The sequence below is a fragment of the Vombatus ursinus genome, unplaced genomic scaffold (assembly GCF_900497805.2).
Source record: "Vombatus ursinus unplaced genomic scaffold, bare-nosed wombat genome assembly UNPS02014787.1, whole genome shotgun sequence".
NCBI classification, from domain to species: Eukaryota; Metazoa; Chordata; class Mammalia; order Diprotodontia; family Vombatidae; genus Vombatus; species Vombatus ursinus.
Genome location: NW_020954565.1, coordinates 3,934,112 through 3,950,268, shown reverse-complemented (window position 1 = coordinate 3,950,268; position 16,157 = coordinate 3,934,112). Strand labels below are relative to the sequence as shown.

Below are 16,157 nucleotides of genomic sequence, written 5' to 3'. Positions count from 1 at the left end.
ATGTAATTTACCCTTGTCTGCCTCCTCCTTTCCTTTTCTCTCAGTATTATTTTCTTAGTTAGATCAGATTAATCCACTTACTTGGATCCATTTAACCCACTTAGATTTTTTTTTTTTATCATTACATCAAAGTCAGAGATGCTTAGGGCATAGCATTTAGCCTTAAAGGGGATAGGGACCCGAGTTCATGGCTATTAACAATATGATTTTCTTGAAGCATTGCATATTACCTTCCACCCCTCACTTCCTACTCAATAAATTCTAGTGGCTTCTGGTTTTCTCTCGGATCAAATATAAAATTCTGTTTGGCATATAGAACACTTCACAACTTGGCCCCTTCCTACCTTTTCAGTTGCTTTCTATGATTCAGTTACACTAGCCTTCTTGGGTACTCTTATCTCCCAAACATCTCCCAAACATCTTCTCACTGGTTTCCTCCAAGCCTGGAATGGTATTTCTCCTCTCCATTACCTACTGGCTTCCCTGAGGACTCAGCTCAAATTCCACCTCCAGCACCTTCCTGCTAAGTTTACCTTCACATTATGCTGTATTTATCTTGTACATATAGCTATTTGAATGTCGTCTCCCAGGGACCACTTTTTTGCCTTTCTTTGCAGCCTCAGTGCTTAGCACATAGTAAGCACTTAAAAGATACTTAACTAACTTTTTAATTATAAATTAAATAGAATGGTGAGTGTGTGTGAGCGCGTGAGTACATATGTGTGTGTGTGTATGGGGGGGAGTGGCTAGCTTGAGAATTTTGCTAACTTAATACTGTTTCAATGAGAAAATTAAAAGTTACAAATAATCAACTCAGAAACTAATTTTACAACAACACATTCATAGACTGGGGACTGTCTTGATATCTGTTTTTAAATTAAATAATGAATCATTGTACTTACTGGTTCATCAAGAATTTCTGTTTCATCTTTTAATCCTGCATTAATATCTTGAATAAAATAATCCTTAAGAAAAACAGAGAAAAAGTCAACTAAATTTGGTATAATAATACTTAAATATATCTAAAATTGACATTGACCCATTAATGACTATTCCTGCGTCTATTCAATCAACCAGCTACAAACCTACTTAACCATAATATCTTCTAGCCCATATCTCTCCATCTTATTAGACAGCACAGGATTCTGGCAAACGCTTCACTGAAGTCTAAATCTATTATGCCCACTGTATTCTCTGAGTCTACCAAAAAGGGAAGTCTACCCTATCCAAAATGGAAATGAGGTTAGTCTGGCATGATCTAGTTTTTTATGAAGTTATGCTGATTTTTAATAATCACAGGTTCACTTTCTAAGTGCTTAGAAACCCTTTAATAGGTTCTAGAAAATAAATTTCAGGGGAAAAGACCAGCTCACAGGTCTACATTTTGCAATGCCACTCCCTTCCCTTTCTGAAAAATTGTATATATGCCTTTCTCAAGTCCTGGAATACCTCCTAATCTTTCTGCCAATTACTTCTGCCCCACTTGAAGATGCTTTTGTTTAAAGAAAAAAAAATGTTCAAGTCAGATGTCATTTTATCTTCCCATAAAAATGCTTTGGTGTTTTGGGACTTTGTGAGAAATATCAAAAAGGAAATTTATATGCTGTGATCTTAAAGTTATTAAATATCTTAATTAATCATTTTGCTTAATTCCTGCAGCATTTTTGAAATACCATATCACTTTTAATCCTTTCTAATCTATGAAACGATGAAATTCATTTTAACAGCTAGCTTTCACACCTGGCCTTTCCAAAGTATCATGTCTTACTGTTCACAAGTTAAAGGGAAGAAATAATCACAACTGTTCTGTAGTTGGTGCATTAATATGCTTAGTGGCTTCCTTTGCCATCGTCTCCACTCTTTGCAAAACATTTTTGCTAAATACCATGCCTAGGATAACACACTGTAAACGAGAACACTGCAAAAAGAAAGAGGAGGGAAATACAACAGGATAAACGTTTTATTTGTAAAAAGTGGATGGGTTTGGTCTTCTTCGCTATGATCTAGTAACTCTGCTATCCTTTGCTTTCTCCAGCTGTACTCATCCAGCCAAACATTTGAAGGTAATAAACATAACTTTCTAAGTTTTTGTTGTCCACTGAATTTACCTTTCAAAGAGATTTCAGCTCTGAATCTCTCAAAAGGAATGTTTGGAAGTCATCAATTCCATTAACTTTTCCCACTAATTCTGCAAGTTGTTACTCTCGAGTATAAGACATTTTCTTTTGACCTTCAGATTGTATTCTAATCTTTTCTTTCGCATAGCTCATGTCTAGTCCTGAATGATTCTGATTCTAGTTGCACAACACGTAATCTGTCCATTTTTAGTTACTTTTAACATTTTTCTTTGACTTGGGAGATGCAGCTCAAAATTCCCTATAAGCAAGTGACTTAACCCCTCAGTGCCTTACAACCCTCTAAGACTCTTAATCTGCACATCTCACACCATCTCCTGTCTTTGTGCCTTTGACATGGCTGTACCCTAGGCCTTCCCCTTGAAGATTACTTTCCATCTGTTCCCTATATATGTATCAAAGTTATCTACATGTTGCTCACGTTAGAATGTGAGCTTCTTGAGGGCAACAATCTAATTTTTGTCTTTCTTTGTATCCCTACCACTTGGCATAGCGCCTAGCACACAGTAAGCCCTTGAAAAATGCTTGTTGACTGACTGGGAATGGCAGCATTAAGAAAAACTAAGGCGTGAATAGGAACAATGTGATAATGTGAACATGGCTTCTTTATTCCCTAAAGTAATCAATAAAAATGGAAAAGAGAAATGTGAGACAGAATATAAGTTAACAGGGTCCATAAATACTGGGAGTCCATAAACTTTGATGGAAAACACACTACATGTTTATTTTTATTAAACTTCTAACTTATATTTAGCATTTCCTAATTCACTTACAAATTAAAAAACATATATATTACGTCAAGAAGGGGTCCAGAGGTTTCACCAGACTGCCAAAGAGGTTCACGACACAAAAAAGGTCAAAAAATGCCGTTGTATGAGCTAATATAACGGGACCTCTCTAACTGCAAGATGGCAGGGGCTAGATATCAGAACCTCAGAAGTTACCAAGTTCAATCCACCCTGAACTGGAATCTTCTATACAACACACATGATATCCAGGTTGTGCCTGAAAGCAGTCCAGTGAGAAGGAACCCACTACCCTGTCAGGTCGTCCATTTCCTTTTTAAAGATCTCCAACTGTGAGGACGTTTTTCCTTACACCAAGCCCAAATTCACCTCTGCAGCTTCCGTTCATTGCATTCAGGTCTGCCTTGGGAGATCAAGTTGAGCAATAACAACACTACTGAATGATCCCATTTGATAATCCTGTCAGGATAGAGTTCTTTGCTTTCAGTTATAATCCATTTCTGGAGATGTAAAGCACATCCTTTTACATCTGCAGAAATGCATATGAGACAATATGGGATAAAGTACAGAGAACCCTGGATTGGGAGTCAGAAAATCTGGGTTTTAAGCTTAGTTCTGATAACTGTGACCAAAGAAAAGGAGGTCACTTAACCTCTCTTTGTCTCAGTTTTATCTGTACAACAGTGAAAAAAATTTACAATTATTTCCTTTAAATGATGTGAGGAAAGCAACTTGTGAACATTAAAACATTGCATAAATATGAATTATTATTAGAATTGCTACAAGATATAATCCAGATTGTATTTGTGCTATATCTTGATTATAAATGTCCTATATTCATCTGCTCAGGCAATGACAGAAATTTTAACTACTAGTGTCACCACTAATTAAAATAATAAGCTAATTATTTGAAAACTCTAATATCTATAAAAATCCCATTCCTTGAAGTAGAGCTATAAGTAGCTTCACAGAACTGAATCACACAAAAAAACATTAAAATGACCATTACCAAAAACCAATCTATGTAAGGCTTTAATCTCTTTAATCTCTGCTTTAATCACTTTCTCTCTGACTTTTTCTCTAAAACGATCTATATATTTCATACAATTTCTGTGAAAAAAGGCATCTATAAACCTGAAGATGATATATAAATGTGAGCTTTTATTATATAAAAATGTTACATAATATATTTCAAGGCATTTTTTTTCTACTGATGAGGATACTTACTGGTTTTGGTTTCTCTCTTGAGTTACATTTTTTCAAATGTTTTTCAAGCTGATCTTCATACACTGTGCTAAATTTAAGAAAATAGTTATTTTCAAATACAAATATGTAGGAGCTGTATTTAAAATACAGAAAATTCTTTGTTTATTTAGCCCCTACTTACTGTTTTGGATCTAGGGGACAGAGTATTCTTTTCCTGGTATTTTCTTCCTAGGTTAAAAAGAATTCATTTATTTAGCTGAAATAGTAAGCTTACTCTTCTCTGATCATAATGTCCTTTCAATTTTTTTTCCCTCACTTTCCTATCCTCACTACACCCTCTAGCAACTCTATCCGTCTCTTTTCCCAATCTATCACCCCTGCTTTGGTTTCACTTTCCCACCTTCATAATCTTGTCTAATTTCAACTAAACAATGTCCTCCACTTTTGAATCTTTTATCTCCCTGGTACATGCCACCCCGTCACTCAGCAGATTACAAGTTCTTTCATCTCCCCTATGCCAAATTTCAAAATATCTATACATCTTTTATGACAAGGGTGACCTCACCTCCTTTCATCTCTTCCAAGAACTTACCCCTGAAATCATTCCTATCCCTTGAGGTTGAATGCTTGTCTTTCTGCCTACAAACATGCCCAGGTCTCCCTCATCTTTAAAAAAACAAAAAACAAAACACAAAACCTTCACTTGACCCTAAAATTCCTTCAAGATATCGTCCTATATCTTTGCTTCCTTCCACTGCTCAGCTAGATTCACCTCCAATTATTATTTTTTTGGGGCTAGGAAATGGGGTTAAGTGACCTGCCCAGGGTCAAACAGCTAGCAAGTGTTATGTGTCTGAGGCCGGATTTGAACTCAGGTCCCTCTAAATTCAGAGCCGATGCTCTATCCAATGTGCCAACTCGCTGGCCCCACCTCCAATTATTGCCTCCACCCTCTCTCTACCCACTCATATTTTATCCTTTACTATGCTTCCAATTTCATCATTTTATTGAAACTGCTTCCTCCAAAGCCACTAACAATCTCAACTGATAAATCTTAGTACTTACTCTTTTTGAAGTCTCCTCTGCAGCATTCAACACTGCTTACCACCTCTCTTTTCTTGGATATTTCCTGCTAAATTTTACAATATTCTTTCTCTTCCTACCTGTTCTACCCGTTCCACTCTGGCTTGTTATCCAGTTCTCGCCCTCTACATGTTAATTCCCACAAAGCTATGCCCTGGGCTCCCTTCTTTTTTGTAAACTATTGTGGTAATCTCATCACTGTCCTAGGGCTGTTAACATTATGCAAGTGACTCAGAGATTTTTTTAGACAGCTATATGGAGGCGGGGTTTGGGGGCAGTTAGGTGGCAAAGTGAATTGAATGCTGATCCTGGAGTTTGGAAGACAATCTTCTTAATGACAGGTTTAACTATGACATTCCCTGGTTCAAAACCAATGACTCCTTATTGCCCCTCAAGAAAAACACAGAAACTTATACCAGCATTTAGAGACCTTTGCAGTCTTGTTCAAACCTACCTTTCTAGCTTTAATTCATATTATCTCCTTTCTCACACTCTTCTAATCAAACTGGCATCTGAGCTGCTCCCCCAATCTGCTATTTCATCTTCCACCTCCCTGTGTTTGCATAAACCATCCTCCTGTCCTGGAATGACCACCTATCTCATCTCCACTTCTCTGAATTACCTTCTTATAATATTCTGAGTAGGTGCCAATTCATTTATGAAGCCTTTCTGTATCCTCCTTATGGTTAATGTTATCCCTTCACAAATTACTTTATATATTTACCTCTCTGCTTACATTTTTTACCTACATAGTAAAATGGAAGCACCTTTAGGACAGAAGCTATTTCATTTTTAGCTGACTCCCTCAAATTTAGACCAGGTCCTTGTACATAGTAGTCAGTCAAAATGCTAAATTTTTTTAAAATGAATTGAAATTATGCTAAAAATTATTATAGTGGGGGGGAAGGTGATCAGGAGACTCCTGATCAATTGATTTCTCAATCACTTATTAAATTATAGGACAGTAATGGGTAGTTAACAAAGACAATAAGGTGTTAAAGTCTTAACTGAAATGCAAATCAGTATACACATTTTGTATGCTCTTTACAAAGTGTGAAGGAACGCTCAACAATCAAGCTTGGTGGAATTGGAGAGAAGCTAGTCATTTGTTGGCTAGAAAAGACACTCTAGGGACCCAGTCAAAGCAGAAGTGGGGAGGAGGCCTGAGGCACGGTGTGAATTGTCAGGAGAGAAGACAGCCAGCTACAGAAGAACCCAATCAATAGAACTGTTCTTGGCCTCTGGAAGGAAAGGGATTTTTCTCTCCTCCCCCTCATCTCCCACCTCCCATTGACCATGGTATCTTGAAGTGGAGATACTTGCTCAGAAGAAGTAATTATATCCAGGAGGTAACTAGCCTAGTGATTCAAGACAAAATAGGAGTGTTGTGAGTTGATGGAATTGGCTCTGGTCATTGGGAGTTAAAATGTAGTGAGGAATAGGCCCAGGGAGCCCAGCTAAATGACTCACCTAGTAGAGCCACTAAATCTAGGGAGAACAGCATGAAGAGGACAAAAGCTGAACTAGACCAACGATACACAGAGGTGGTCCATAACAAGAGGCAACACAGTTTTTGAGGGAACTGAGAGACTGCCCAGTTAGTCAATAAACATTTATTAAGTGCCTACGATGTGCCAAGCACTGTGCTAAGCACTGGGGATACAAAAATAGGCAAAAGACTGTCTCTGCCCTTAAAGAGCTCACAATATAATGGAACTGATTCTCAAGGTGGCATGAAAGACAAGTGGAAACCAAGAATGTGAGAACAAAATGGTAATACAGTAAATATCAAGGGCTACCAACTTATGTTTACTTATCCATCTATTCAAAATTTTTATGAAAAAAATCTATAAACTCATCAAAGGTATCCTTGTGGAAAATATGAGAATGGAACAGACAGACTTTCTTAAGCAATATCCCATAGGAGAGCACATCTTTACAGTCACACAGTTGACTGAATTATATATGTAACATCAGACCCCACTGTGCTTATTGTTTGAATATAAAAAAAGATTTGATTGAAAGAGCAAAATACTGCCTTATGAATTCTTATTTTACACTTTCTCCTATCCATATGTCACAACCACATGAGATATCCTGAAAGCTATAACAAAAGAGATAACTTTTTCAATGACTGATGATTAATACTAAGCAAGGTATTAAACAGAGAGATGAGTGCTTGCTGAAGGTATTCACCACTGTCATGGAAGAGATTCAGCAGACTCCAAGCTGAAGAATATATATATAACCATATAGATGGTAAGGTCCTCCAGATATTCCAGCTTTGTAGATGACATTATGCTGACTGAATCAAACTTGGAACATTTATGAGTCTCTTAAACGAGACTCAGAATCACTTCAGAGGAGTTTGATCTCACTATAATTACAGGAAAAACCATGTGTAGGAGGGCTGGAACTCCGAGAAACTCAGTTGGACTTGGGTATGTGAAAAGCAGAAACTATCCTTACAGACACTAAATTTCTTTACCATACTCCAGTTATTTTAGAACTACCTTTTTCTCCTTTATAGCTTATGTTCTCTCACATTTCTTTATGTTTTAACAGTAAGTGACCACATCATGGAATTTTGAAAAATCACTTGCCTCATTCTTAAAAGCAGATGAACTGTGCTTTTTCTCACGATTCCACCATCCTTTACCTACTGAGTTTTTAGTTCTAAGTTGCCCTTCATTGGTAAGTGTTTCTTAATTATTTTTTTCTTGGGCAGTAGTAGCCTTTAATTGAAAAAACAAAACAAAACAAAACAAAACTCTATTCACATGTGCTCAACAATATCAAGGAAGACATCCTAATAAAAAGATCAAACAAAAGATTCTCTGTGGTTGGTTTCTATTCATAAATGAAATTATCCTAATTACATTGTTCAATTCAGTGAAAGCAACAACCACTATCCAACTTGAGAAAGTATACAAAAATTCAGATTGCTGAGATTTTGATATGCAGAACGAGCAGCTTATAAAGTTAGATAAGTCTCTTAAATAAGCTGAACAGATAGACTGGACCCAGAATTGAATTTAAATCAAATAATCATTTGTTAAATGCCTGCTATGTGCCAAGCATTATGCTAGAAGCTGGTGATACAAAGGCAAATGAAAACATGCCTTCAAGGAGCTTAAATTCCATTGGACAGAAACATTTTTCTAATCTTTGTTTATTCCTTCCTTCCTTCCTTCAGACTTCCGGTCTGTGTCAAGGGAGCCAGTGGCTAGCTAATTTTTCTCAGATGCTTTGAAGCTAGTCACTAGAGCATCACATGTTCTCACTCAGAATTAAGTGATCAAGCCCTGGAGAGCACTGAAAGGGAGGGAGCTATCTTAAATACATTTCAATTTCACCTCATCACTGCCCTGTGAGGTAACATAGGTATTATCCCCTTTTGAAGAAAAGGTAACAGTCTCAGGGAGGCTAAGTGATCTGCATAAAGTCAGTACTAGAGGTGAGATTTGAAGTTCAGCACTCTTACTTATGTCAGGTGTATCTTTCTTTGTGGCTAAGAAACATGAATCATTGCCTCTAATATCAAATATAAAGTCCTCTCTTTGGCATTTAAAGCTCTTCATAACCTGGCCCCTTCTAACCTTTTCAGTCTTCCTACATTTTACTCCCCTTCCAAACTGTCATAGATCCAGGCTGTAATGGACTATTCGAAGTTACAGGAACATGATCCTTCTATCCTTCCTTACCTCTGCCTTGGCTTCCCAGGCTTTCTACAAGACTCAGCTCAAATTCCACCTTCTTCAAAAGGCCTCCCTCCACCCACCCCCAATGTAAGCACCTCCCCTGCTGACACTACACTCCATTAATTCTCTTTATAAGTACCAAGCTATGTTATTGTTTCTCCCAGTATCCATGGATAGAGAGCTGGACCTGGAGTCAGGAAGACCTAAATTCAAATCTAGCCTCAGCTGTGTGACCTTTGGCAAGTCGATTAACCTGTTTGCCTCAATTTCCTCAACTGCAAAGTGGGGACAATAATAGTACCCACATCCTAGGATTGCTGTGAGGATCAATCAATAAACATTTATGAAGCGTTTACTATGTGCCAGGAACTGTACTAAGCGGGGGATACAAAGAGGCAAAAAGTCCCTGCCCTCGAGGAGCTCACACTCTAATGGAGAAGACAACATACAAATATATGCAAAGTGAGACAGTGTGTGGATTATATATAAATATATATATATGTAGGTATGTATATGTATATACACGACATAGATTACGAGATAGTAATTAGTAGAAGGAAAGCACTGGAATGAAGAGGGGTTGGGAAAGGCTTCCTATAGAAAGCGGAATTTTCAGTTGAGACTTAAAGGCAGCCGCAGGCGGAGCAGAGGAGAGCGTTTCAAATGAATAAAGCGCTTAGTACAGTGCCTGGTATATAGTTGGCGCTATATAAATGTTGGCTATTTTCATCATTATTAACATATTGCAAAGAAACAGTTCAGCCTCGCCGGGTAGGGCAGGGGGTCCCTACTTCCGCGCCCGCTCCCGCAGCTCCGGCATGCTCCCCGCAGAACCGTCTCCCTGCCGCCGGCACCATCCGGCAGAAGCGATTCTTCTTTTCCACAAAGTAACTGCATCTGCCCTCGATCGGGACCGGGATCGCCGTCGGCGTGGCAGCCATCTTCGGGCTTCCGGCAGCCCAGACCCACCGGATTCTGATTCTCTACAAGCAGGGCGGGCGGCGAACAGCCGCAACGACCGGAAGCATCTGGCCCTTCCCGACCGGAAGTAGGCTACAGTGACGTACGAGGGCCAAAAGCCGCCGTCGCTTTCTTCTTCTTCCCCGCCCTCTCCCCGCCCCCCTCCGCGGGAGCCCAGCGCCAAACTCAAACAGTGCGGAGCGAGCTTGGGGCTCCTTAGGCGGCGGCGGCGGCGGCGGCGGCGACGCGGGGCTGGGCCGGGCAGGACCATTCTGCAGCTGGACGGGCGGTCCACCATGAGTCAGGTTCTGTTTCGACAGCTGGTCCCGCTGCAGGTGAAGTGCAGGGACTGCGAGGAGAGGTGAGGGGATGTTCTCTCTCCCCCAGCCCGAGGAGGCTGAGGCCGTTGGGTGGGGGCCAGCGCTCGGGTCGCAAGATGGCGGCCGGGCGGACGCGCCGCGGCGCCGAGAGGAGTCGGGGGCTGGGACCCGGTTTGGTCTGGAGGCCGCTTCCCCGACCGGGTCCCCTCTCCTGACCCAGGGATGTGAGTGAGGAGGCCGGCGGGCGTCGAGGGTCTGATTCCGGGGCCCCAGAGTGAGAGTAACTAAAAAAAAAAAAAAACTACTAATAACTAAAGATTAATAAATAATTTATAAAGCGCTTTCAAGTTGGGCAAGCGGTATTTTCTCATTTGAGCCTCCCAGTTACCCGGTGAGGGAGGCGGGCTCCGCTCTACCGACTCCTGCCCGTTTTACTGAGGAGGAGACTGAGCCTCGGGCGGGGAGAGTGACTTTGCCTGGGGTTTTTTAGAAAGTGTCATTGGCAGGATTTGAACACAGGTCCCGGGCTCCACCCCCTGGTCTCCCACAGCTAAGGATGTGATAAATGGATCCTAGTCGGTTGGAAGCCGGTAAAAGCAGCAGCTCCACTCGTTGGTTATGTTTGTTTTTTTAAATGCCATCTAGTGCCTCCTTCGGTTGCTCTTCACTGTGGCTGGTGATAAACAGAGTTTTAACTGAAATACAAACATGAGTCGTGAACCCGAAACTTAAGGGGCTCCTCCCCGCCTTCCGAAACAGGAGATAGGCTGACGTGCTAGGAATACGGGGGGGCAAAATGTACGTTTTTAAAAAATGTATCCAGGAGTATGGAAACATGTTATATAGTACAGAAGTAGACCTGGTCTAGGCAGAATGTAAACTCCTGCAGAGAACGTCATAATTCTTTGAGATTAGTTTGTTTTTTAAATCTTTGTAGCCTCAGCACTTAACAGAGGCTACACTGTATGCCAGACTTGTTGATTGATTGGATCACTTGCCCGTCAGGACCTGCACGTCAAGGGGAGCTAGGAGATAATAGGTGTAGTGGCAAAACGGTGCAGGTCTCCCTCTTACAAGGACCGTAAAGTGTAAAGGGTAAAGTGTAAAGCACACCTGTATTGTCCTCAGGAGAGACCTATGTTTGAATCTCGCCTCTGATACAACTGCATCCTCCTGGACAAGTCACTTTTTACTCTTTGATTCGTCTGTAAAATGGAGATAATACTAGCCCTGCCTGTCTCTGTGAAAGATAATGCTTTGAAAAAATCTGGAAGGTAGCTGTAAGTTGGAATTTACTGCTGTTAACGTTCACAAACTGCTGGTTAACAAGGTAGTGCCAAACACTGAGAGAGAAGAAAGAAGAGTTATGCCTGAGCCAACTTTAAGATACGGTATAACTGAAGGTATTTTTAAATGGAGTTTTGAAGAGGGATTGAAAAAGAAGTTATAATTGTATCCTTTTGGGTTAGAAAAACCCTCTAAATTTGAGGTGAGGTTGTTGATTAAGTCAAAATAAAGTCTTCGTAATTCGATGCTAATTATTAGAATCATAGGAATTTGAACCAGTTTGGCATGATGTATAGAGTGCTGGACTCAGAGTCAGAATGACCAGGATTCAGACTGCCTCAGCTTCTTATGATCTTGGTTAAGTCACTTAACCTTTTATTCCCAGTTTCCCTACCTGTAAAATGGGTATCAAGTTCCTGGGTTCTTCTACAAGTTCTATACAAACCTTATAATACAATACTAAATAAATGTGAGCTATCTAGTTCAGTGATCCACATTTTATACAGCTTAAAGGAAGTGAAGGAATCTTCTGTTCCTGCTCCAGTATTTTTCTTCCAAAACCACCCTGTTTAGAGGAGATACGATTATTTTATAAAATAACTTTTTTTTTTTTGCTAAATGTTAGGAGCCTTAACCATATATAATACAGGGCACTTTTTGCCCAGTGCATTGTTTAGAATGTGAAATATTATATACCATCTATCATTTTAAATACCATAGCAATACGCTGTGAAGAAAGTATAATTTATATGGCTTTCAGAATTGTTTTGACTGAAAGCTCTAGGGCATGACTGCACATTTCTATGGATTCTTTTAAATATGCTCAAAACAGGCTTAATTTGTGTTAGTTTTTATTTCCCTAATGCTGAGTGCAGGGGACTAGAATTTGGGGACATGAAAAACAGCATGCTTAACTTGTTTGGGGGAAAGAGGATACTATGATACTCCTAGAGTAATATGAAGAGTAGCTTAAGACAGGACTTGATAAATTTGTTTTAAATCTAAGAGCTAACTCCAAAATTTATGAGGTAGGTGAGATTTTCAGCTTTTAAGGAAAGGAAAAAAGGACAGTGTGGTATTGAAGAAAATTGGTTCCTAACTTTAAGAGGAGACCCAAATTAATGTTAGTACATCTGTGTAGGGAAGTTTCTCCAAGGTTTAGTCATTCAACAAGAATTTAAGCACAGGAAATGTTTTGTATGACTGCACATGCGTAACCTAAATCACCTTCTCAATGAGGGAGGGAAAGAGAGGGAGAGAATTTGGAACTCAAAATTTTAAAAAATAGATGTGTGAAAAATTTTTTACAAGTAATTGAGGGGAAAATTAAATATTTAAAAAAAAAGAATTTAAGTACTGGCATGTAAAGAACAGTCCCTGCCCTCAAGGAGCTCACATTCAGTTGGTGGAGATAGTATATAAAGGACTATGAATGTACAAAATATAGACAGTGCAAATGTGTGGTAATCTCAGAGGAAAGGCACTAACCTTTGCTGGAACCTGGAAAGTCTTCTGTAAAAGGTGAAATTTGAGCTAAATCTTGGAGGAAGCAAGTGGGTGGAAGTGAGGAGGGAAGAGCATTATTCCAGGCATGGGAGTCAGAAAGGCACAGAGTGTTATCTTCTAGGAAGAGCATAAAGGCAGGTGTTGCCTGGATCTCTCTCCACCTCATCCAAGTCTTTAGGCTTCAGTGGCTTCCTTCAAGTCTCAACTCAAGTCCTACCTTCTTCCCCCTGAGATTATCTCCGGTTTATCCTGTATATGTCTTATTTGTACATAGTTGTGGGTTTTTTTGCCTGTCTGTCTCCTCCGTTATATTGTGAGCTCCTTGAAAACAGGGACTTAATATTTTTTTCTGTATTCCCAGTTCTCAGTACAATGCCTGGCACATAATAGGCAATTTTATAGATGAAAATACTGAGGTAGAGCAGATAAACAACTTGCCCAAGATCAGACTTCATGTTACAGATCCAGAATTAGAGAGCTTCAATCCTGATTGCCTAATGTGCTTTATAAATTACACATAAATTATATTGTAAATTGGATTATAAATCAGATTATATTGGGATCTCCTAAATAAGCAGTACCTACTCATTTATAACATTGTTTTTATTTATTTTTAAAATTTATTTTTCAGTTCTAAAGTATCTCCTACCCCCTTCACTACCCATTGTGAAAGCAAGAAATATGGTACACATTATACATATGAAGTCATGCAAAACATTTTTTCCACATTTGCCATGTTGCAAAAAAAGTAAGATAAAGTGAAAAAAAAACTTAAATCTGCATTCAATTCATCAGGAAAAAAACCATTGTTTTAAACATCTTTATAGAAAAAGACTATTTTTTTTTCTTTTAGACAATTCTTAGCTTTGTTGTGATGTTTATTTTTCAGCTCCTTGCTTTTATATAATAATCTGATTTGGCTATTTTTTCTCAACTTATTTCATCTTTATGATGTGCCACTAGTATATGCAATAGCTAGCATTTATACTCCTAAGATTTGTAAAGCACATTTATATATTTCATTTTATTTTATCCTTATAACAATCTTGTGAGGTATATGCAGTGATTCCCATTTTACAAATGGGGAAACTGAGGGACACTGCAAACATGACTTGCCTAAGGTTATACAGTTAGTAAATATGTAGCAGGATTTGCCCAGTATGGCATGCCCTCATCAAAGAAGGTAATATGCTCTATGAGCAAAGCAGAATTGAAGTAGCTCAAAAGAAACTCAAGATGGACAAATGTGTACATGGACTGTTTGTGTCCGACCTGTGGTAGAACATTCCAAGCTCATGTTGGTCTGATCAGCCACAGTCAGACTCACTGTAACTTGACTCTAGCATAGTGATGTCATTTTGGGCCTCTTTGAGAACTAAGGACAACAACCAACCAACCATTTAGCAGGATTCAAACCAGGTCTTCCTGCCTGCAAGTCCAGCTCTCTGGGCCCTAAACTATATTGCATGTTCAGACAATGCATAGAAAATAGATGCCTCCAGTTACCGGTGCTGATTATGTGTTTATGTGCATACATGCATGAGATACATTCATGTATGTATGTGTGATATGTCTGTTATCTAAAGCGTAGAGGGGGAAGCATGGGGATTAGATTTACTTTATGTAGATCAGCAAGTACTTTCTACCTAATCAGAGAAAGTTGCCAGGAAGAAGAGGACTGAGTTTTAATTGGCAGATTTTGCTGTTCATGGAGAGCCATGTGGGCCATCAGCCTTATGTTATTTCATTTCAGATTTTGTTGGAATGGAGTTGGGTTAGGGAAGGTTTGTAGATAGGGATACTGAGACCTAGAGAGGTCAAAACAATTTCCTCAGTTCACCCAGAAATGCCAAAACTCAAATTCTGCCTCCTTTGTTGTTTTTTCTTCCTAGATAGCCTGTTAGAAATTTCTACATAGTACAGATGGCAGCATTTAATCATTTTGAGTGTTTTTAACAGTTGTGCATCTGTTTTTAAACAGAAGAGTAAATGTTAGAGTGAGCATTGAACTCCAAGCAGTTTCTAATCCAGTACATCGAAAGGTTGGTATTTCTGATTTCTAATTTAATAATATCTTAGATACTAGACAGCTAATTCATTCATTTCTTTTGTATACACACTCTTTGCCACCGTTCTGGTTTTGTTTTTTGTTTTATTTTATTTTTTTAAATTTTGATCTTTTTATATCTGTTGGAAATCTGAGGTTGTAGAAACTACTTAGGACTCGGGTTGGGGAACCTTTGACCTCAGGGCCACATGTGGCCCTCTTGGTCCTCAAATACAAACCTTTGACTGAATGAATTTAATCACTTGAGGACCTAGAGGGCCACATGTGGCCCTGAGGTGGCAGGTTCCCCACCCCTGACTTAGGTATTTAAAAGAGAATATGCACTATCTTTATAAAGCATTCAGGTTGAGGGGGTCAGTTAAGGGGAAATGGTTCCTTAAAAAAGTATGAGATTCCACTTGTTAATATAGAAATATATTTCTATTCTAGAAAATAGGATTCTAGAGAACAAACACAATAGTGTAAATGTAAAAATCAGACAAAAAGTATGGCAGAGGAAGAGTTTTAGGATGTTTTTCCTTTGGGAAAAGTAGTAATTAAGAAGACTGAAGAATAATACTTAAGAGAACAATGAAACCACAGTTACTGGCACATGCCAGCCTCATTTGTACTTGAAAAATTGAAAACTGAGCAGTGACAAGGGCATAGAATATAAAACTAAGAAATATAATCCTGCTCCTACACTTTGGATTACATAGATGTAGTCCTTGTATATAAGAGAATATGTTTTTGTCCATATAGTCTTTATCACAAAAGGTTCAATTTAGTTTACCCATCATTGCTAAGACTTTTAAACACAATATTCAAAGGCCCCTCTACCAAAAATTTATTGATTCTGAAATTTGTAGGGCCTTGAATCTAGGAATGAAGCTGAGGCTGAGCCAAGAAGCAGCTTTAGGAAAGATGGTTGAAGTTTTAGGCTTGATCTTTCTGTATACATAGCAAGGTATCATGAGGTTAGAACAAAGACTGATCTACGTTACAGTCCTTTATCCAGTGTTTTTATACTTCCTGCTTCCCCTTTATTCATAAGTAACTGTATGCAGCATAAATAATTGATATTAAGGGGCTATGTGGTGAAGTGGATAGAGCGCCAGCCCTGGAGTCAGGAGGACCTGAGTTCAAATCCTGCCTCAGACACTTGA

General features: G+C 39.0%; 2 protein-coding genes across 3 annotated transcripts in view; one reads left to right on the top strand and one right to left on the bottom strand.

Annotated features, from left to right (window-relative positions):
• Positions 1-9,868, bottom strand: part of TRMT13 (tRNA methyltransferase 13 homolog) — a 23,088-nt gene extending 13,220 nt beyond the window's left edge. The window contains exons 1-4 of the mRNA XM_027868280.1: positions 9,663-9,868; positions 4,269-4,315; positions 4,109-4,175; positions 903-965 (exon numbers count right to left, since the gene is read on the bottom strand). Coding sequence (XP_027724081.1) covers positions 903-965; positions 4,109-4,175; positions 4,269-4,315; positions 9,663-9,812 — 327 coding nt within the window. The 5' untranslated portion in view covers positions 9,813-9,868. The remainder of the gene's footprint in view (positions 1-902; positions 966-4,108; positions 4,176-4,268; positions 4,316-9,662) is intronic.
• Positions 9,869-10,084: 216 nt separating this feature from the next.
• Positions 10,085-16,157, top strand: part of SASS6 (SAS-6 centriolar assembly protein) — a 32,174-nt gene continuing 26,101 nt past the window's right edge. For both annotated transcript variants that reach the window (XR_003569611.1, XM_027868240.1), the window contains exons 1-2: positions 10,085-10,192; positions 14,926-14,986. Coding sequence is in view for 1 of the 2 variants with exons in the window: in XM_027868240.1 (XP_027724041.1) it covers positions 10,128-10,192; positions 14,926-14,986 (126 nt within the window). In the remaining variant the exon portion in view is untranslated. The remainder of the gene's footprint in view (positions 10,193-14,925; positions 14,987-16,157) is intronic.